This window comes from Geotrypetes seraphini, chromosome 1 (assembly GCF_902459505.1).
Source record: "Geotrypetes seraphini chromosome 1, aGeoSer1.1, whole genome shotgun sequence".
NCBI lineage: Eukaryota > Metazoa > Chordata > Amphibia > Gymnophiona > Dermophiidae > Geotrypetes > Geotrypetes seraphini.
This window is the reverse complement of record NC_047084.1, coordinates 408,255,957-408,279,217: the sequence shown is the minus strand read 5'-3', so window position 1 is coordinate 408,279,217 and position 23,261 is coordinate 408,255,957. Positions and strand designations below refer to the sequence as shown.

The following is a 23,261-nucleotide window of genomic DNA, read 5'->3' as shown; positions in this document are numbered from 1 at the left end:
GGGTGGAGGGTTGGGAGTGGGGAATGGATCTGGGTGGCACAATCCTCATGGGGAGGGGGGTTGGGAGTGTGGAGGAGTCCAGATGACCCAGGCAGGAGGGAGTGAGCATGCCTCCTTAACGATGTTAGGGCATCGATTGGAGGGCTCATTTTAATATTAATGACCTCGTTTTAATACTGATAGGTCATTTGCATGGCAGAGTCGGAGAATGTACAAATGCATGGAAAGCACGCCATGAGCCATTGTGTACATCGGTCGGCAAATTAGGTCACCCCTAAACCAGTTCAAACTGGTTTATTGATGATATTTAGATGCTCAGTGAGTTTAGTTCATCCAGGCCTTAGTAAAGTGTGTACTGTAGAGGGAGATCCTATTTTTCAAGTACTCTGGCCCAGTTTCTTTAAGGAGACAACAGAAGCGCACAATACAGGAGAGCAAAAAGAAAAGCATCAAGGGTCTCCACGATTGGAATAACAAATAGATCTTTATCCCAGGACAAGCAGGCAGCATATTCTTAACGCATGGGTGACGTCACCGACGGAGCCCCGGTACGGACCTTTTTAACTAGAAAGTTCTAGTTGGCCATACCGCGCATGCGCGAGTGCTTTCCCGCCCGACGGAGGAGAGCGTGGTCCCTAGTTTCTTCGTTTCCGCGGAGCAAAGAAGACGCATGTGTTTTCAACGGCCGTTGAAAAACTAATTTTTGCCTTCCCGCTCGCATATTTTTTCACTTTTTTTCCTTTTTTCTTATCGGTTTCCCTTTATTTTTGTTTTCACAAAAAAAAAAAAACAAAAAAACTCATCGAGTTTTCCTTATTTTTTCAGGCCGGCCCCGGCGGGGCCTGTTGCCACCATACAGGCCTCCGGGTTCGATTTTGCGGAGGCCGTGTTTCCATTCATGCCCCCTCAACCGGGTTTTAAGAAGTGCCAGCGGTGTGCACGCCCGATCTCCCTCACCGACCCACACAATTGGTGCCTCCAGTGCTTGGGTCCAGAGCATCGGGCTGACACCTGCACCCGCTGTGCTACGCTTAAAAAGCGTACTTTGAAAAATCGGCAGATCCAGCAAAATATTTTGTTTGGTACCGGATCTGTCATGGAACCGGCTGCGACGTCGACGGCACCACAAAAGTCGGCACCGACGACATCAACACCACCGGACCCTTCCTCGGGGTCATTGGGCCCAGGTAAGCCGGCTAAGAAGCCTCCCACTTCCCTTGAGCGCCCTCCTACCACGGTTGCGACACTGGCCCTCCCGGCACCGCAAATGCTCCGCTCCGATCTCGGTGAGTGCCTCATCATCGGCCTCCTCATCGCCGGAGCGTAGAGCGGCACCTATGGTACCGAAGAAGAAAAAAGCAGTACCGGTGCCTCCCCTGGACGACCGCATCGTGGCCATACTCCAAACACAGTTACAGGAGCAGCTGCAACAACAGCTCCAACAACTGTTGCCGGCGTTGCTGGCACCACACCTTCCGGTACGGGACCGGTCCGAGCCTCACACTGTCCCATCGGTGTCGACCCCCTCGGTACCGATTAATACTTCCATGCCGGTGCTCTTGGCAGAAACATCTACAGTACATACCCGTGATGCTGCCGAACCTGTCCGGTCCCAGGAACGACATCGGTCTTCCTCACCCGGTACCGCCTCGGTGCGCTCAGGCAAATCTCTTTCAAAGACCCGCCATGCCGAGCCCTCCACACCGATGTCCAAACGTACGCACCCTGACGTTAGGGACCCAGATTTGTGGGAAGATTCCCCTCACAGTACCGAGGAGGACGCTTCGTCAACTGACGAAGAACCCTCCATGACCGACACCGTCTCCAAACCAGAGCAAAGCAGATATTCTTACGTCCCACCCTCCTCCCCGGGTTGGCTTCTTAGCTGGCTTATCTTAACTGGGGACCACGCTCTCCTCCGTCGGGCGGGAAGGCACTCGCGCATGCGCGGTGCGGCCAACTAGAACTTTCTAGTTAAAAAGGTCCGTACCGGGGCTCCGTCGGTGACGTCACCCATGCGTTAAGAATATCTGCCTGCTGTCCCTGGATAACACCTGTTACGGTAAGTAACTGTGCTTTATAGCAAGCACTGGCACGGGCAATTTTAACATATGTCTGCATCAGGGGTTGAACAATGCAGTCCATAAGAATAAAATGCTATCCAGCAATTAGAAAAGAAGCTACTTACTCGTGTAGTTGCAGTAACCTGCTTCTGAAAGGCGCCAAAATTTCAATTTCGGCAAGATTCAGAAGCAAGTTACTGCAGCTACACAGTAGTTACAGAATTATCCTCTTAGTGTTTCTGGGTCTTAGTCTATATAGAGTTCCATTTAACAGTGATCTGCTGTACGTATACTTACCCCCTCTTCTACTAAACCGCACTAGCGGTTTTAGCGCCAGGAGCCACGCTGAATTACCCACGCTGCTCCCGATGCTCAAAAGAACTCTGTGAGCATCGGGAGTAGCGTGGGCCATTCAGCGCGGCTCCCCGTGCTAAAACTGCTAGCGGATTTAGTAGAAGAGGCCCTTAGTTTCTTCACAGATCAGCTTTTCTTGAAAAGAGGCTTAAAGATTATGCATACTTTTGCCATTTTCTGGGAGAAGGGACCACATGATATTGCTAAAAGACTTCATGCAGGTGGAAGTCTGTTACCTGCAGACAGATATAAGGCATTGGTGGGCAGAAAACATATCTGCGCTGGTCTAGAATGTGCTATTGTCTTGTTCATTATGCTTCGTGCGTGTGGATTGTCATCTGGTGGTCTTTCCCAGAGCTTTCATGTGTCCCCTCCCCCCCCCCCAAAAAAAAAAAAAATAACAGAGACTCTTCCATTGTACATATAGACCTCGAAAGGGTCATTTGAATATTGGCATTAGTTTTGTTATGAAAAATGATTAAATGTTTGTCAAGTAATTTTGATAACATTTTCTACCCTTTATTGTGAAAGAGCAGAAAATATATTTATTACATTTCTCTCTCATTTTGCACCATGTCAGGGGTCCTTCTACTAAGATATGCTAACAGATTTAGGGGGGATTCAACAAAAGGCACTAAGGGCTAGATTCACAAAGCAAACCGATTGTGTACCGATCGGTTTGCGAGCCCGGCCCGATTCACTTACCTCTCTGCCAACCATCCTCTGATCTGCGCAGGCAAATGAGGGCAACGGCATGCAAAGTAGGCAGGGACGCGATTCACTAAACAAAACCCTGCAACACCAACTGGGCTGGCCGATCACAAAAAAGTGACTGCTGAGGACCAGTCGCTGGAGCCTTTTGTGACTGCCCTACCTTCTGCTGCCCTGCTTTCTAACCTGTCAGCCCCGATCTCCTGCAGCCCCGAACGCGCCTGCCTTCCTGCCCCGACTCTCCCACCCTTCCCCGCACTGAAGATTTTCAATGAACTTGTGGGGATGCGGAACCGAGCTGAATGTCGCCCGGCTCTGCCCCGATCTCTCCTGCACTCTGCTGCCCTTCCCCACAGTGCAAGCCTGTGGTTTTAAAGTGGGGCTGCACACCGCAGTGCAGCGCCAGCTTTAAACCCGCAGGTTCGCACTGAAGGGAAGGAGGGAAGAGGTTGCTGCCGTCGCATAGGAGCAGGAGAGTCGGGCCCCGAACATGCCTGTCCCGATTGCCTGTGCAAGCCCATGTTTTTAATCCGAAGCGGGTTAAACCCATGGGTTTGCAAAAGTTTAAAGTAAAAAAAAAAGTCGCAGCTCGGACGGGTCAGCGCAGTCTGCGCATGCGTGTGGATCACGTATGCGCGTTCCATGCAGGCAGATGGAGCGTTCCTCCGATCGCCCACATCTGCATATTTTAGGTTCCTGAATTCGTCAGACCTGCCCGAATCGGAAACGGATTGTTCCGATTTGGGCAGGTTATTGAATCTAGCCCTAAGTGCATTAGTGAGCTAACTGCATAAGCATCTTTAGCATTTAGCAGATGCTAACATGTTTAAGGCCCTTTCTTGAATCCCCCCTTAGTGCCTGCTAATGAATTAGTGTATGTTAAATACCATACAGTGGGTTGCAACATTTAGTGCTTGCTAAATCCATGAACACACCTTAGTAAAAGGAAACCTTAATGGCAAGCCAAATGTATCATTGACCCAAAATTTTGAAACAGAATGATTTACATAGTTAACTGTAATGTTGCCCATGTGTTTTAACTCTCAGAGGACATGTGCTGCTTAGAGAATTCCCTCACAAAGTAGTGTAATGCACCGAGAGCTCATTTTACAAAGCTGGAGTAGCAAGTACTGGCAAATGAATGGGCTGCATCAAATTTGCCACACATTATTTGCGACCACAGTTTTGTAAAAGGTGGCTCTAAGTAAATTTAGAAGGTTTGTCATTTATTTAGTTGGGTTCTCTTATTTAACTGAGGGTTCACACTTGATATTTTCAGTGCTTCGGACTTTTAGGAGTCAATGGCGCTGGGAAAACAACAACTTTCATGATGCTGACTGGAGACACAGATGTGACTGGAGGAGAAGCTTTCCTGAAAGGCAACAGGTTAGAAAAAGCCCCCAGTTCCAACTTACTGAACATAGGACTTGTTGCTTGTGCAAAGTTGGTACAGCAATTTCAAAATGTGGGACTGTAGTTGTAGTGGAAAATGCAGGACTTTTCGCACTACAAACTGATCAGAATATTTACAGTGAAAGTGTGCACCCACTTTTGCTTCGAGAATTCCCCGTGGAAAGGTACCCACTCTCATTTATGTTTTATTTTATTTGATATACTGCAATAATAATAATAAAAATAGCTAGCTGATTTTACGAGTTTGAAAAGTGGCCATAGCGAGCCCTTGCAAGGGTTTTCTCCCACACGCTAAGGCCATTTTATCTCAGCCATAAAAAATTGCCTTTTTCCTTTTCTTTTTTTGTATTAGTGGCTAGACACTAATGTTGCCAATAGCAAGTGGCCACAAAAAAATAATTACTGCAAGAACGCTTGCCACCATCTGTTTTATAGGCAGTAATTCTGCCAATTAGCATTCGATAATATAGCTGGGCTAAGTGATCAATGCAGGAACACTCGTTCTCTGCCCATCTGGCACCCTCAAATAATGTAAAATATTTTTTAGCACATGGTTAGCGTGTGCTGATTTGGCAGTTACTGCAGGATGTCTGAGTGCATCCTGCATATGCCATTTTAGGCTGTGTAAGGCACACGTTAGCGCCTAACACAGCTTAGTAAAAGGGCCCCTAAGAGTGCTATAAACTACAAAGGCTACAATTAAAATGAACAAACATCCAAGATATTAAAAAAAAGATGAAACAACTACAGTCCGACATTGATGTGACAAAAATTTTCTAAGGCTTTGGGCTCCTTTTACGAAGCCGCGGTAGCGGCTTTAACGCGCGCGACTTTAAATCAAGCGCTAATCCCTGCGCTAGCCGAAAACTACCGCCTGCTCAAGAGGAGGCGGTAGCGGCTAGCGCAGCTGGCGGTTTAGCGCGCACTATTACACGCGTTAAACTGCTACCGCGGCTTGGTAAAAGGAGCCCTTCATGTCGTACCAAAAGTGGAATATCCAATAAAGGTCAACTAGTAATGAATTTGACAGGAAAATTACAAAGAGATAACCAGCTGAGTTACTGGTTTCAAATATCCCATAATAAAGATAAACCAATAAGTTATCCAATTTACTTGAGGGCAGGTGTTTCTCCAGATAGTACTGAATAAAACTGGTTAAAATTTAACTACCCTGGCACACTCTGATTCATCCTAAACTGGTTAACGTTTGGTCAACCTTTTTTATCTTATTGCACACTTACACGGCACTAAAATTATCAAGGCACCCCCCCCACACATTGTCCAACATTTTACCTCCTTTCCCCCCAAATAGTCCAGTATTTTACCTTCTCCTCCTCCCTAACTCCACAAATAGTTCAGCATTTATCTTCTCTTCCCTCAATCTCACAAATAGTCCGGTATCTCTCCCTCCTGTCTCCTCTCCAGCCCAGTGGCCAGGCATTTCCCCTTCTCTCTCAAGACGCCCACCCCGTGTATCTTTTTAAAAGTTTTCTTATCTCTAGCGATCTAACGGCAGTGAGCAGCAATTTATACAGCCTGCTCCTGCCAATTCCGGAGCCTTCTCTCTGTTGTATCGCACCTTTGCGGAAGCAGGAAGTTATGTCAGAGAGAAGGTTCCAGGGTTAGCATAAGCAGGCTCTTTGTTTAATAGGCACATTTTGTTCTGGCACAAATTAAGCTGGCTCTACTAATAAATGACCATCAGCTCCCACAGCACATCTGCAGTCCAGTTGTGGCACATATTTTAAAAACATTGGTCTAGACTGGTCATTGGGGAGGGACTTTCAGAAGCTCTCAAAATTAGCCAAAAAAATATTTGGGTATGCTAGTATGCAGTAAATTAGGTGACTACATTGTGATCAACATTTTTACAACAAATGATAATGAATGCTAAACATGAAGATGCATATAACTTGGTGTTGCAGTATCTTGACTAACATTCAAGAGGTTCATCAGAATATGGGATACTGTCCTCAGTTTGATGCCATCAATGAACTGCTAACAGGCCGTGAGCATCTTGAGTTATATGCACTCTTACGAGGAGTTCCTGAGAAGGAAGTCTGCAAGGTAAACAGCAATTTTTTTATTTTTTCAGCTATTATTTAGGTATTAATTTGTTTCTCTTTTAGTTGTATATGTCATTACTAACAGGGATATTTTAATAGTGGACTTCTGTTTATTTCAATACAGTTTTAATTGATAACCTATTCTTGTTTGGTCAGTATTTTCATGTACGATGGTTACTGCTTCTCCTATTTCTGACAGCTTGAAAATATTCTCACTTTCTCACTTTTCAACTTTATTCTATTTTTATGCACCACCTGTAGTGTTCTCTTTGACCCACAACCTTTCACCCTCCCCTATTGATATGCATGGAGCTGAAGCAGGTTGTTGGCCCTCAGTAGATCTGCTAGAAGTTCATGGCCATCAATCATTGTCTACAGAACAGGCATCCTCACTAAATTCAGCAGGAGAGGAGCTTTCCCTAGAAAATGAAAATATTACCTGCCTTCATCTCTGCATTTCATTTTGGGCCCATCAAAAATTGTCACCACCTTTTTTAAAAAAATAAATTTTAAGTTTTTTATTGAATATTATAAAAGAAATACAAAACTGCAAAATTGGATATCAGCTCTAACATGAATGCAAAGTACAGCAAAATACCATACAAATGTCTTCCAACCAAAGGTGCACAAAATGCATCTCCCAACCTAATAGCAAAAAAACGGATACCCATTCTCAAACAGCATCCAACCCCCCCTCAATTCCCATGAACAGAAACACATTGAAAGGCAACTCCCTGTTGTTTCTTCAGGAAGCCACCCCCCCAATCAACCCCCCCAACCCCCCCCCCCCCCATTGAGAAACTTAAGTCAGAGTCCACTTTATCCATAATCAAAGATCAAGTCCGGGTATGCAAAGAATAATAACCGTGACTCTTTGCAATTGAAAGTTCCATGGCACTCACACTTTGAAGATTCAAAGTCCAATTCCAGATAGTGGGTGGCCACGGCCGCCTCCAATGGCTGGCAATCAAGCATTTGGCTGCTGCCAGGCCCCAACGACGAAGCTTAGGGCTCCTTTTACTAAGCTGCGATAACGTTTTTAGCGCAAGCAGCATTTTAGCATGCGCTAAACCCACGCTACGTGGCTAGAAATAACGCCAGCTCAATGCATTTTAGCGCACACTATTCCATGCTATTCCGTGTTAATGCCCTAAGTAAAAGGAGCCCTTAGTTTGCCAAGTATGTAAACACACATTATAAAGGCCCAATAAATAATAATAATAATAACAGCTTATATACCGCAATAACGTGAAGTTCTATGCGGTTTACAAAGATTAAGCAAAGGTACAAATTGATTGACTTTAAGAGGGGAGGAAGAAAGAGGGTTAATAGGACAGGAAATCCATTTTTGAGGAGAGAGTGATCAATAGAACAAGTTAATCGCTTTAGAGGAGAGAGAGAAGAGAGGATCAGTTGTCTAGATACTTTAGGAACAGCCCTGTGGGGGAAAGGGGAGAAGAATATGCAGCAATTGAAACAGACAGCCTGTTTCTAAAAAGGCTTCAAGACCGTACATTCCCACCAAATATTTAGAAAGGTACCAGAGTCCACCCCACATCTCCAACAAGTATCAGAAGCTCCAGGATACATCTTATGCAAACGTATATAGTAAACACTTTGTAAGCATTTTCCTAAATAAATACACATGAGATACCACCTGCTTTTGTTGAACTCCATTTCCTAGAAGGGCTAAAATGGGGGAAGAGTTTTTTATAATTAGGATTTCTGTTCTTAGGCATTTGTAACTTGAACATAGTAACATGGCAAATTGACACCATGCCAGCCACATTTGGGCAGTTTTATATGATGCAATCTTGGAACATAATGCTCCAAAGAAGAAAGTATTGTGGTTTTATTATTATGACCCCAGCATAGCAATATTCGTTATTAATACATGATTAAACGAACAAGCCAATACAATTGCTAACATTTTACTTGCTAATTTCAATGGTAGGATATCTTCCCTTCTCTCATTGAGCTGCATAGCACCAACACTTGTAACATGAAAATGATATAAAATGTGCACACTTGATCCTGAGATGCCTGTGCCATTTTGGGGGTACAGGTTATAGAAGTCCACCTGACTCTGGCTTTACATCCAACTACTGACCGTAGAAGCCCATTCCAGCCTATCCTGATCTGCCTTTGATAGAAGTCTACCTGTCATTCTCCTTACTTTCCAACTACTGGAGATGCCAGTCTAAGCACCCTTCCTATCCATCATAACTCATCAACAACCGTGAGGCCTGTTAAGTTGATTTGATTCAGTCTTCTTTCTATGTAGGGATCCTTGTATCAAAAATGCATAGGATAAACTTTTTTAAAAAAATTTCCCAGCTCATTAGGGGCCCTTTGAGGGGTCACAAAATCTGCTTTTATCAATGTAAGCATGGCTTTTTGTTTCAGCTGAATCAAATGCATACACTGTGATATTTTATTCCTGTTTATAAGTTAAAAATTAAAATCAGAAGTCTGTATCTCATGGAAAAGAGGTTCTCTTTTGGCGTATCCAAAAGTATGACTGCTTGTTTGAAGTTCTGTCTGAAGTTGTATAGCATGGTTATTTTATTCCTGTTAGAGATGTGTAGGATCAGGTTGAAATGTTATCAGCTTTAGATATACAAAATTTAATATATACAATTACCTCATAAATGTAAGTCATGGGTTGATTATGAGTTTGGAGGAGTAGCCTAGTGGGAAGTGCAGCAGCCTGAGAACTGGATTTGATTCCCACTGTAGCTCTTTGTGACTCTGGCTGGGCCACTTAATGTTCCATTGCCCTAGATACGAAAAAAGCACCTATATATGTAAACTGCTTTGATTGTAACCACAGAAAGGTGATATATCAAGTCCCATTCCCCTCCACCGCTTATAAATAGCTCCTACCTTTGAAATGGGCCCATTAGTCCGGAAATCATTCTGTACTGTGTATAGTGCTATGGTTCATGCAAATCACATATCTGTTTTTCTGCAGGTGGCTGAATGGGTTATTCGCAAATTGGGCCTTGTGAAGTACTGTGAAAAATGTGTGGGCAACTATAGTGGAGGGAACAAACGCAAGCTGTCTACTGCCATGGCGCTGATAGGAGGGCCACCTGTGGTATTCCTGGTTAGTGCCTTCCATTTATCAAATCTTTGATTGACCTATGCCAATGATACTTTTCTTTAAACAAAAGCAGAAATGTATACATTTTACATTGTCTTGTTTTATTCAATAAAAATTATTTAAAGAAAAAAATCACCAAACCAAAAGCAGAAATGTATTATAGATCAGGGGTGTCAAGTGTTGGTCCTCGAGGGCCGCAATCCAGTCGGGTTTTCAGTATTTCCCCAATGAATATGCATGAGATCTATTTGCATGCACTGCTTTCATGGTATGCTAATAGATCTCATGCATATTCATTGGGAAAATCCTGAAAACCCGACTGGATTGTGGCCCTTCAGGACTGACATTTGACACCCCTGCTCTAGATGTTAAGCCGCTACTGGCTGGATTTTTTTTGCTAAAGCTACAAGCTAGTTTTGTGTTGTTGAGGTACTTAAGTTCTCAAATTTCAGCTCTTCCATCCTAGATGTAGGCTTGTAGGCCTCCATTTTGCTAAACTCTTGGGTCGTGGAAATGACCAATATTTGTTAACATCACACTGCAGCATTTTTTCTCATGGTGCAAAAATATTTTTCTATATTTCTACATTCGGCCTGTCCAATGGAGATCTTTTGTTCTGCATAATTTGTATTTCCACTTCAAAATTTTGCAGGAGAAAGACCATAAAGTAGAAGCGCTCTGAGTATTTTTCAATGTTGGCATTCTATTTCAAAGTAAAAGAGAAAACTGAGGAGGAAATCTTATACCAGGATGCCTACATCAAAAATCCCAAAAGGCCCCTATATTATTTTATAAAAGCAATATACAGTCAAAGCTCAGTTTGCGAGTGTTTTGCAAGACGAGCAAAACATTCGTAAAATCGGTGCCTCGGAAAGCGAGTTTGACTTGATTTACAAGTGCCACCCCCCACAATCTGGCAGCCCCCCCCCACTTGAGTCGTCCCCCCCCCCCTGCAATCTTACATGCTCCCCCGAGCACCAAAACGATCTTCCTTACCCCGATTGGGCACCGGCACCAGCACCAACGCATAGGACATGCCGGTGCCCGAAGATCCTCCCTCTTCTGTGCTGGGCTGGGCGGTGCATCGGCGATCCTTCCTCTTGCTTGTGCCGGGCTGGACTGGGCTTTGAGCATTTGCGCATGCTCAAAGTCTCTGGTCTCGCGCACTCCTAGATTCGTGGGGGGGGGGATCGGGTACTTCGGGCAGGAGGGGTTGGGCCGGGCATCCTATACAGAATCCGGGCCTAATTGGTTAGTGCATAGATAACACAGGAGCCCTACTACCTACAAAATAGGTGGTGGTAAGCACTCCCACAATAATTTTGAAAAATGGCCATGCGCTAATGGCAGTATTGGTGCATTGTCATTAATGTAAAAAGCAATATACAGTCAAAGCTCAGTTTGCGAGTGTTTTGCAAGATGAGCAAAACATTCGTAAAATCGGTGCCTCGGAAATCGAGTTTGACTCTTGATAAAAATGGTCATAGCTTGCGCGAAAGACCTTTGTAAAGGCAAACTAAGATCTTTTTTAAAATCACAGCTTAGTAAAGAGATTTTTTTTTAAGAGACCCCTTAGAATTTTTGTTATAATTTACCCTAGAAAACACTTGTTTTCCAGTTTCACAGGTCTTACTTGACTTTATTCCTGGATTTTCTTTTGACCCCATTCTGAGAAATTTTAAAAAAATCAAAAAACAACTCTTAATTTCCTTTTTTTATTTTTATTATACTTTTAAAATTTTTACCCTCCCTTTGTACTTACCTTTCATGTTTTCTATGCTTATTGTAGTTCTCCCTACTTCCCTTATCTATCAGACCGTAATGTTCGTGTGTTTATTGTAGTTAATAACTAAGACCTTGTTTTTAATTGTAAATCGCTTTGAATTCATGATATTGCGATACATCAAAATTTTTTGAAACTTGAAACATTTAAAATTGCTTCTCATTTAAAAAACGTATTTAAAATCACTTAGAGCCAATTATCTCAATTTATTTTATTTAAAATCTCTTAAAACCCACCATATCTTTAAGTTCAGGACAACACATTCTTTTTATTCTGTGTACTTCAGTACTGAAGATGAATGGAAAAGAACTTGTCTGGAAGAAGAAAAACCAATTTAACTGGCATATGTGCATTTCTTCATATTTAATATTGCAGGATGAACCAACTACAGGGATGGATCCCAAAGCACGACGCTTCTTATGGAACTGTGTGCTTAGTGTCATTAAGGAGGGTCGATCTGTGGTGCTCACCTCTCACAGGTATGTTCAGGACTAGTTGTAACAAACTAAAATCTTGCTCTTTAAAGTCCTTGGCGGTCACTCTAGTTACAACCAGTCACTCAGGCTCTTCCGGTCACTATCGGTACCTTGATCCCCGCGGACCCTCTGGTCACCAGTCAATTCTGATCTCCCGGTACCTTGGTCTCTGTAAACCCTCTGGTTACTGGTCAATTCAAGTTTGAGTTTACTGGGGGCTGGGTGAGTGCTAGCATGCTGTAACCTCACGCAAGTGCTTTCCTGTATCTCTGTGCAATTGTGAGGTGGAGTGGAGAGGACAGTCGCATACAAGAAAACGCTTGCGTGAGGTTACTGCAGTGAGGTGGGCAATGTTCCAGAACGTAAGGTAACCATTGGCAGTGCAGCTTGTACGTGTGTGCGTAATCTTGTGAACTCTTGCGAAATTCGGCACCTCTCCTGCTGGTGACTGCTTGATGTAAGATGACGGTTGTGTCCGGTGCTGGAGCTGGTGAGAGCTGAAGTCGGTTGCGGATGCGACCACTGGACACTTACGGCACAAGTCGGATATTGATTCTCTCCTCTTCAAAAAAATGCGTAGAGGACTACACCAAAATCTTGTCTCTTGCAGTTGATACTTTAAATTAGAATCTAAATCACAATTTTGCATGAGGTAAAACTCTTTATAGTTTATAAATCTTTCTTTAATTGCATCTGATAATTTCAGCTATACACAGCTGAAAGCAGTGCAACATGCAGAAAGTGAAAAACTATCTAAACTTCACTTTCTGCATGTTGCACTGTTTTCAGCTGTGTATAGCTGAAATTATCAGAAGCAATTAAGGAAAGATTCATAAACTATAACGAGTTTTACCTCATGCAAAGTTGTCATTTCTTTAATAAGACATTAACTATTTTTTCTGTGGCCCTCCAAGTACCTACAAATCCAAAATGTGGCCCTGCAAAGGGTTTGAGTTTGAGACCACTGGTATAAAACAAACTAAGGCTGATACTGGGCAATCCTGCATAATCTAATTTTGGTTTAGGATAGGCTGGAGTGGGCTTCAAGTGCAACTCCAGCAGTACCGTGCAGAAATATTAAAGAAGACAATTTAACCATGAATATACTGTATAATAAGTGTGACTAATGGGCAGACTGGATGGACTGTTCAGGTCTTTATCCGCTGTCATTTTTACTATGTTACTATGTACTTTTAATCAGAGACAGGATGGGCAATAATTAAGCCTCTGATTTCCTCACCTACACATACAGTTTGACCTTCATAAAGGGCTTTCATTAGTGTGTTTTAATGAATTTGTTATAATTAGTTTTTGTGTTCCTATGCTCTGCTTCTTCGCAGTATGGAAGAATGTGAAGCCCTCTGCACTCGAATGGCAATAATGGTCAATGGGAGATTCCGATGTTTGGGCAGTGTCCAACATTTAAAAAACAAGTAATGTTCCTTATTTCCTTTATATTTCTTCTCTAAATGTTAGCAATTTCAGTCTATTCATTGTGAGATACTGTATAACATTCTTCCAAGTATGTCACAATGGTGGGCCTGGAATTTACACTTTTGAAACTAACCATAACCCAGGGCTTCTCAAAACTGTCTTAGGTTGCTCACAATTAGTTGGATTGCCGGGTATGCTTTCATGTCTCCCACTGATGAACTATGTGCAGTAGTGAGCATGTGGTGAAATCACAGGCTGCAAATACAAATCCTTTTTGGACAGGTCCTTCATGTTCCAACAAGCAAACAGCAGTCCTGGCTGGGAAATTTCATTAATGGAACCAGGCTGACCTACAGCACATTCCAGAAAGCAATTAAAACCGCACTATTTGACAAATTCATCTCCTAAACTGAAACCTCACCTCTTATTAAGTTATATTTTCCCTCTGTCAATCTCGCTGTCCTTTTATCTATTTCTTATGTAATAAGCTGTACCCCCATTCTTGCATTCTGTAATTCGCTGATTGTCCAGCCTTCTTCAATGTGAACCACCTAGAAATCTTTCGATTGTGGCGGTATAGAAGAATAAAGTTATTATTATTATTATGTTAGCTTAGCAGGATTTAAAAAAAAGTTTGGATAATTTCGTAGAGAATGACTCAGAGACAAATTTTTCCTCGGCCCCGTGGGAACTCATTGTCCTGTCCCCACGAGTTCTATTCCTGTTTCTGCCCCATTCCTGCAAGCTCAATCCTCATCTGCACAAGCCTCAAACACTTTAAAATCATAAATGTTCAAGGCTTGTGTGGTTAAGGCAGAGCTTACAGGAATGGGACAGGGACAATGGCAAAATTTGTGGGGATACATACAGCAGCTTCTGCACCACTCCAAAATGCTTCTTTGAATGAGCACAGGTGGTTTCTATAAGATCATTGTTGGGATTTCCCTTCTGCAGAGCATGTGAATTTTGCATCAGCAGCACTCCAAGTCCCAGTCAACCCAAGATGCAATAACAAGGACCGGACTTACAGTGCAATTTTTACATGCCTTCACAGTGCCAGCCACTAGATTAGTGGGACAATCTGTGATTCCTGTGTAATATTTTTAAATATCTTTGGTATGCAAGAAAAATACAAGTCTTAAAGTTAGGTATGCTGTCAGTCTTTATAGCATAGTTGACTTACATGGGTTTTCCTCTCTTCTTCCTATACTGGGAACATGGTCAGTGGTACTTTTATTTTATTTATTTATATACAACTTATATCCTAAGTGGTTTTACACTGAGGTCCTTTATCATATTTCCCTATCTGTCCTGGTGGGCTCAAACTCTATCTAATGTCCCTGGGGCAATGGGGGGATTAAGTGACTTGCACAGGATCACAAGGAGCAGCAAGGGATTTGAACCCACAACCTCAGAGTGCTGAGGCTGTAGCTCTAACCACTGCACCACACACTCCCACTTTGGAGGATGTGCTTCCTGAAATAAAAATTCTATTTAGACAGGAAGCTTTGGTGTTGGTGTCTTTCTAACAGAGATCATGTGCTGCATATTTTACTCATTTCTGTCACTATCCTCTTCATAGGTTTGGAGATGGCTATACGATAGTAGTGCGAATAACAGGGTCGAATCCTGACTTGAAGCCTGTGGAGGAATTCTTTGGGCATGCCTTTCCTGGCAGTGTACTGAAGGAGAAACATAGGAGCATGCTTCAGTACCAGCTGCGCTCTTCACAGTCGTCTTTGGCCAGGATATTTAGTATCCTCTCCAAAAACAAGAAGAGACTCAAAATAGAAGACTACTCTGTTTCTCAGACAACACTTGACCAAGTAAGTTTCTCTTCTGTACATAAGAACATAAGAATTGCTGCTGCTGGTCCATTGTACCCAGCAGTCCGCTCACGCGGGGGACCCCAGGTCAAAGACCAGTGCTCTAAATGAGTCCAGCCTCACCTGCATACGTTCCAGTTTAGCAGGAACTTGTCCAACTTTGTCTTGAATCCCTGGAGGGTGTTTTCCCCTATGACAGACTCCGGAAGAGCGTTTCAGTTGTCCACCACTCTCTGGGTGAAGAAGAACTTCTTTACTTTTGTAGCAGCCCTTCTTAACATTTGCAAGGAGAAACAGAGTAATTGTATTTCCATGGAAGTGTTTTTTATGAGCTGCCAAGATTAGCCACTGTTGCTTGCTATTCTGGCTTCATTTCAGAAGCACTCTTTGGTGCGATCACCATCCCTGTGTGGAGAAGCCAACTTTTCAAAATGATTGTGAGTGCTGAATTCAAATCAAATTGCCCTTCATTGGACACAGTGAAAATGTTTGCTCAATATTAGGGATGCTGAAGCACCCATAGAGCTGGCACCTATGTCCATGTCATCTTGCAGTGTCACGTTCCTCTTGGTGTGGGAAACATTGGATGACACGGCAGGATTAGAGTTGCTGACCTTTAACAGAGCAATACTCATCATGTGTGTGCTCCACCCCATCCCACCTCATACTGCACCCCTTGCACGTCCCCAGACATAACTGTAGGGACTGCAATAGTACAGACTTGGAGGAACAAGAGATTGCACTTTTCAACTCTCATTTACAGTCTCCTCCTTAGTTCCTCAATATAGACATTTTCCCCTCCAATGTGTTAAATCTAAATATATATTGTGCATCAACAACCCCCATCTTCCCCCCCCCCCCCCTTCCCAACATGTGCACATCAGAGCTAAGGAAATATTTGGAGTTTTGTTACTGTGAATTTAACTCTCCTGTAAGTGGATAAGTCCAAAAAAGACTGGTGAACTCTAAGTATTCCACAAAATCCTTTATTCCTTCAAGACAACATACATCGACTCGACATGTACATGTTTCGGCTCGAACGTTCCTATTTGTGTAGATTTTTCTTATGAAAGCAGCAACCTGGGGAATACTACAGCTGACTTTAACCACCAGAACGTGGTTTCCTGGGGTTAACAGAGTGAGCATCCATGTTAACGCTTGAGAAGCCAAAGAGAGGGAAGAGAAATCAAATGGAAGAAATGTAAACAAAGCTTGTAAAGTAGAGAGATCAAATAATAAAAATCCAAAAGATTAAACAAAGATGAAGAAGAAACTTGTTTATTACCACCAGACTGTTTTGAGAAAATGGAAAACTTCAATAGTAGGTAGTCAGACCAAGGTATAAACGTAGAGGAGAGGGTAGAGATCAAAAGAGATGGGGAAAAATGTAAAAGTATTAAATCTAAGGTATAGCCAGCAGAATGAGTCGGAAATGAGATATGTTGCACTAAATCCAGATCAGAAAGAAGAGAATAAAAACAATAATCAAATTCATAAGAAGGATTGTCAAAGTGGATATTAAAATCCCCAAAGACTAGCAGATTATGATAATGAAGTGAGGAATCTATCAGGAAAGACAACAAGGAGTCCTGAGTAGTTAAGGTAAAAGTAGGAGGTAAATAGACCAGCAAAACATAAAGATTAAAGGTAGAGAAATAGAAAATAGTTACTGTGAGGGGAGGAGACTGCAAGCAAGGCTGAACAATCATGATGTCAAAAGGAGCAAGAAAGGCCAGACTCTCACCCCTTGAGCCATAGCATTGTGGAAAGGAGAAGGCCTGATAATTTGGAGGAAGGCATTGAGACAGTAACCAAGTTTCTGCCAGATACAAAGCACAGTCTTAGAATGAAGAGAGCTACAATTAAGTACAGTATTAGAATTGAGAGAGAGGGAAGAGGCTGAGGAAGAAATGGGGGGTGGGTGGGTGGAAAGTGCCACTAGATGAAATAGCACTAACTAATCAAGTTGAGGAACAACTCATAATATGCCCACTATCTAGAATATTGCATTATAGTAAAAAAATGCAAACAAGTCAACCAAGGAGGATGAGGCAAACGATAGCCCCCCAAATACAGTCTAGATGTCATGAAAGAAAGACAAAGAAGAAATACTAAGAAACACTTAGAAAGACTAACTTGCAAGATAACAAAGTCGTCGCCCAGGAGTCGCTCCAAGGAACGGGCCTGCTCTTAAGTGCGCTCCTTTATCACAAGCACTGTCACCACTGGTAGGAAGAGATAAATAGGGGAGTGCACCCTGGAAACATCCCTCACACGAGTCAGAAGTGGGGAAGAGTCAGCTTCAGGAGGACCAATTGCGGAAGACTAGGCAGAAACAGCACACTAAAAAGAAAACAAAATAAAGCTGGCATGCAAAGTTGAAAGCAAACAAACATCAGAGGCAATTGAATAAATGTGGTCGCAGCCAGTAGGAAGAGATAAATAGGGGAGTGCACTCCGGAAACGTCACTCACAGTGTGGGGCACCAGTTGGGGAAGACTAGGCAGGAACAGCACTACAAGTCAGTATTATGCATACTGTGAAATAATATAGAGACCTCAATTTAAAAAAAAAAAAAAAAAAAAAGGTCATTCAGGGCCTATCACTACCTATATTTATTTGGATTTATTAACTGTCTTTTTTTCAAGAAGAGAATCACCCAAAGTGCTTTACAATATATTGAATTGCAGTCAGGTACTTTCTGTCCCGGCAGGCTCAAAATCTAAATCTGGTACTTGGGACATTGGAGGGTTAAGTGACTTTCCCAGTGTTGCAGGGAACAGACTGCGTTTGAACTCACAACCTCAGGGCTAAGGCAGCAGCTCTAACCACTAGGCCACTCCATCCCTATAAGCTTAAGCATTTCCCCCCATCTTATCCAGCATAGCCCTAGAAACCAAACTGTAAAGTACCACAAAAATTCTTCAGCTCGTATGCTTTTCCAGGATTATTAATTTATTTTTAAAAAGTATATACCGTCTTAAATCAAAGTGGTATACAAAATTAATATATATCAAATAGAATTACATCAACATGGCAGAATTATCAAAATGGAACTCTCACTTATTTTACAAGGTCCTTTCAATAACGCATTGGTACAAAGCAGTAACATGCCCACACCCATGGCAATAAGAAATGTACATAAAGGAAGTGTGATATGTCAGAGCCTGGAAGAGCATGAGCTGAAGAAGCTCCATGGTGCTTTACAGTTCGCATTATATCTGTCATCATGGTCACAACTCGCTAATAGGAAGGAGCCCTAGCAGGAAAGGAAGTATGAGGAGATGAACAAGAATAGAATGGGTCAGGAGGAATGGAAGAAGACTTATAATTTTGTATTAGTTTAAAATTAAAATAACATATGATATCATTCAGACCATGTTTGTGTATGTAAATTTTATTTTCCCCACCTTTCTTTAGGTTTTTGTCAACTTTGCTAAGGACCAAAGCGACGATGACCACTTAAAAGACATGTCATTGCACAAAAATCAGACAGTTGTCGATGTTGCACTCCTTACATCATTTTTACAAAATGAAGGGGAGAAAGAAAGCTATGTGTGAAGAGCCACTGGCCAGTTGGAGCTAGAGGATGAAAAGTGGAAACAGAAAAATAACCTCTTGTACGAGGAATGGGATATTCGGGCAACAATTGCAAGTAGGATTTGGAGAGAAAAAAACTGTACACCCATCCCTACTCCACTATAAAAAAAAACTGGAGAACTTCTATTGATAACCATTCAATGCAATGCAATTCAATGCAATTAAATGGGATTCCATGACAGAGGCAGTGCCTCAGGTGCTCTTTGCCTCGTTGTACTGTGTTAAAGTGAAAGACTTGAATATAGAATAATACAGTATGACAGAGTGAAGCCTTAGTATTGTGCCCACTGAATGCTTTGGACTTTAAAACATAGTTGGAATTTTGTTGTTGTATGTTCCTCACCTTTTGTATAGTACCAGGATTGCAAAACATTTCACTGAAGAATCAAGACCAATGGTAGCTTAGGGTCAACATATCCATACTGTTGGTCAAGAGTGCTTTGCAATGTTGTACACTTTGTCTCTAATACTCCAAGAAGCACCCTTCTGACCGTATTACTTGGTTTGGCATAGGTCAATTAATGAGTGCCATTAATTAATGCCATTAATATTCCCAGTATTTCTTGATTCTTTATCACGCACAAAAACAGTATGTGAAATAGCTACAGTCTACTTGTTTGAAAGATTATTCAAGCATTGCAGCTTAATCATACCTCTGGAAAAATGTGCAATGCCATTTATAAATGTGAGCTTGTCTGTCTGCAGGTCCATACTGTTTTCATGTTTACTTAAGATGTAGCAGCAAATCTTCTAAAACTGTGGTAGGAATACTGTCCATCATATTTCAGTATCCTTGCTTATTTTTTGTGCTTAGGCAGTAAGGCCCTTTTTTCCTAAGTGACATTAGTGAGTACCACGTGGCAATTGCGCTGAAGTCCTTAGGGATTTAAAGAGCTTCATTATGGTTACCACGCTGGCCCATGCTAATTGCCTTAATAAAAAAGGGGGCTCAGGTTTGGTATAATGTTATACATGATAAGTGAAAGCAACAAATTTGCTTTCACCTGATTCAATTTAGAGGCATTTTGAAACATAAACCACTATAAGTGTACCACACAAAGTTTTGCAAACCCAAGCTAAGGACAATTTTCAAAAGAATCGAGCAGCCAGTTAAGGAGTTGCCAGGCTAAATCCTCCAAGATGAAAACTGCACTCTCATTGTGGCTAGATCTAACCTCCTAGTTTAAGAAGGCAGCTAGATTTATTCACGACAAAAATGATCTGTCCCGGGATGAAGGAAAGGAAAATACACATATGGATTTGATGTGTATTTGTAGGTTAGCTGCTGCAAATGAGAATGCATCAGGGGCCATGGCCTTTTATTATTCCTATTGCTGGCAAAGGGACAATCTGTTATCATAGACACCAAAGGATTACCGTAATCACTTTCCAGACCTCTTAAAGCACTTAACATATCAATCAGGCACAGATTTAAAATATGTTAGAGAGACATGACCTCTTCCTTTCTCTATATTCTCTGGGATAGATAACAGAACTTGAAATTCCTAATTATTCACCACTTATAAAAGGGTAAGAAAAAAAAGAATATAAGTGTCAAGTATATCCTTGCCTGTTGCAAACATTCATGGAGAAAAGTACTTGATTTGCTTTGTGACTTGTGAGCTGAAATACTTCCACATCCTTAGATTGGTGGTATTTGTAAATTCCAGTAGCTATTACTACACCATATCACACATGCCACCAGCAATCAGTATATCTACTATTTGTCTACAACAGTGCCTTTTCACATTTTTGTTAGTTTAAGTATGACCATTTCTTACTCCCTTTCCAAACTCCCTTCACCATCCATAAGAGTTACTGTATAAGCAATGACATGCAGGCAACTAACTTGTAAACAGTAGACCAGCTGTTCATAGTGGGATCCATTTTAGGATATAAAACTCTGGTTCTTTGTATGCAATGCAACAGTCATATATTGCATATTTTCTAAAAAATGATAATATACTGTATATTCTGGAGGCCACATCATGCCACTAGAAGCCATAGAGAAACCTTTCCTTATTTTTCCAGTCCTGATTCTAGTTGCTGATACATTTCTGTACTTTTCCCCAGTTCCTGTACTCAGTTAGGGTTGTAGATACTCAAAATATTATCAGGAAATTTATTAGGCTGACCCAAAATTTATGCTTGCTCTGAAAAAGTTGAGTTGTGGAATACATGGCATAAAGCAAAAGTTCACACACCGTTGAATCCTAAAGAAAATGAATAGGGATCTTTCAATACAAGGAGCGCTTGGGTTCCATCTATATGTGTTTTCACTGCATTCATCCTAGAACTTATGCTTATCTCATCCCACTAGAAGCCCAAAAGTTGCACAGCCTTTTATAGCATTCACTGTTCTATTTTCAAAATACGTCAACAATAGACTGGACAGAAAGTATTTATGTACATGTGGTTTAATTGTTTTAAAACTATGTTGCCAATTAAGATCTTTAAAATGGCTGTATCACTTTTATAGGTTTTTGCTATTTCAATAAGCATTAGTCATATGATGTGTTGCTCCATAACTGAAGTATGTTGGGTTTTTTTTTTGTTTTGTTTTTATTTTTATTGTCAGTCTTTCATTCCAAGCACTTTATGCTACCTGTAATGAGATCTATTTTTGCACTGGAATACTTGTTAACTCTGCAAAAACTAGACAAAAGATTTTACAGTATAGATCTAAGTTAAATCATAGTTATCATTTCTATTAAAAGCAATAAAAATGTTTTATGTCAATAACTTTCTGAGAAGTATTAATAATAGACATATTCTATGGTGTTTGAAGCCACAGAAATTAAAAGACCTGGCAGCATCTAAAGTAGTTATTTATTTATTTTTTCCTAATTTAGCACTTGAGGAGGAAGTTATCAAGCTGCGGTACAAGGTGGGCTTTTACCACACCTTGATTTACAACAGGAGTCACCAATTTGCCACAGGTTGCTGACTTCTGTAGTAAAAGAATTATTCCATCGGCCATGAAGCATTGGGCCACCAAGCCATGGTCTGATGCTCCTAGGCTGCATGTTATAGGGGCTAGCACATAAAATCCTAAGTGGTAGGCAGAAGATGTCAAGCAGCCGTTTATTATGGCTTAAGGGCCACATATGGAAACGTGATCCCTAGGAATAGTACCGCAAGACTACCACCAGGGCTCTCTGGCACCACTTTGGAAGAAGGCCCTGGCAAGGGCAGGAGTGAATGGGATCATTCCTGCCCACACAACTAGACACCATGGGCCTGATATTCAATATTCAGTCTGTGAAAGTTAATCAAGCTGAGCCCAGATATTCAATGCTGGGCCATGTCTGGTCTATTTTGGGCTGCTATGGAGTCATCTGGGGGGAGGGGGAATGGGACAATTCAGCACATCTGTTTCAGAGCAGCCAGTGCATTATGGCCGTTTCAGCGCGGGCTGTTTCATCTCTTAATACTAAGACGCCCTTCCAAAATCAACTTTTTACCCCTGAAGTCTTCCCTCTTGACAACTAAGGGAAACCTTACAATACGCCTGATTGATATGTGATAATGCCACCCCCCCCCCACACACACACACACAAACCCTTTCAAACCTTGAAATCACCAGATGATGCGGAGGCAGGAGAAGACCATGGGTGGGTAAAGGGAAAGGAAAAAACACCAATGGGGGCAATGCCTCCCTCTTTCAAACCTTGAAATGATACGGAGGCAGAAGATGACCATAGGTAGATGAAGAGAAAGGAAAGAAGCACCAATGGGGCAAGAGGGGCTATTTCAAACTTTGCAGCTTCAACAAGGTAAGTGCTCACCATTACAACAACCACAATGAAACAGCCATGGTTAAATAACTTGTCCCTGCGAAATGCATTGGATCATTTGTGTGTGTGTGTGGGGGGGATTTATTTCTCTGGAACTCCCAATCCAATTTAATGTAGCCTATTTTCAAACTCATTGGGGCTGATATTCAGAGCCATTTAAGTGGGCCAGAGAAGATCCATAGTACAGTACCCCACCTCATGTACATCTACATTCTCCTTTCTGGACCACTTCCTCAGGGGAAAAAGTCTTCTGAGCTGGACTTCTTTGGGCAAGGACCAGGCTGGCTGAAACAGCCGTGCTGAACTGTCCACGCTGAAACAACCGTGCTGATTTGTCTTAGACCCTCTGGGGGAGGGATTATTACTTTAGGGTGGGCCAGTGTTGTGGGAGAGGACACTTGTAAGGCAGGTTTGGCTACTAGAGTGGGCCATTTCAGTTAAGGATGTGGCCAGGAGAAGCGACACAACAGATGAGGTTATGTGTATTTCAGGGGGATCTGAAGAGGGGCTTTAAGCCTGAGATTTTGTTTGTTGGCTTCTTTATCATGTGGCCTGGATGCATCAGACTGTAGCTTGACTATCTGATTTGAAATAAATCCATATTTTTCCTAGGATTATTTTACCAGCTATGC

The 23,261-nt window shown here is 42.0% G+C and overlaps 1 protein-coding gene across 1 annotated transcript in view; it reads left to right on the top strand.

Annotated features, from left to right (window-relative positions):
* Positions 1–21,647, top strand: part of ABCA1 (ATP binding cassette subfamily A member 1) — a 264,923-nt gene extending 243,276 nt beyond the window's left edge. The window contains exons 44-50 of the mRNA XM_033918403.1: positions 4,408–4,514; positions 6,467–6,608; positions 9,582–9,716; positions 11,872–11,975; positions 13,313–13,405; positions 14,989–15,232; positions 18,653–21,647. Of these exons, the coding sequence (XP_033774294.1) occupies positions 4,408–4,514; positions 6,467–6,608; positions 9,582–9,716; positions 11,872–11,975; positions 13,313–13,405; positions 14,989–15,232; positions 18,653–18,793 (966 nt within the window). The 3' untranslated portion in view covers positions 18,794–21,647. The remainder of the gene's footprint in view (positions 1–4,407; positions 4,515–6,466; positions 6,609–9,581; positions 9,717–11,871; positions 11,976–13,312; positions 13,406–14,988; positions 15,233–18,652) is intronic.
* Positions 21,648–23,261: the final 1,614 nt, after the last annotated feature.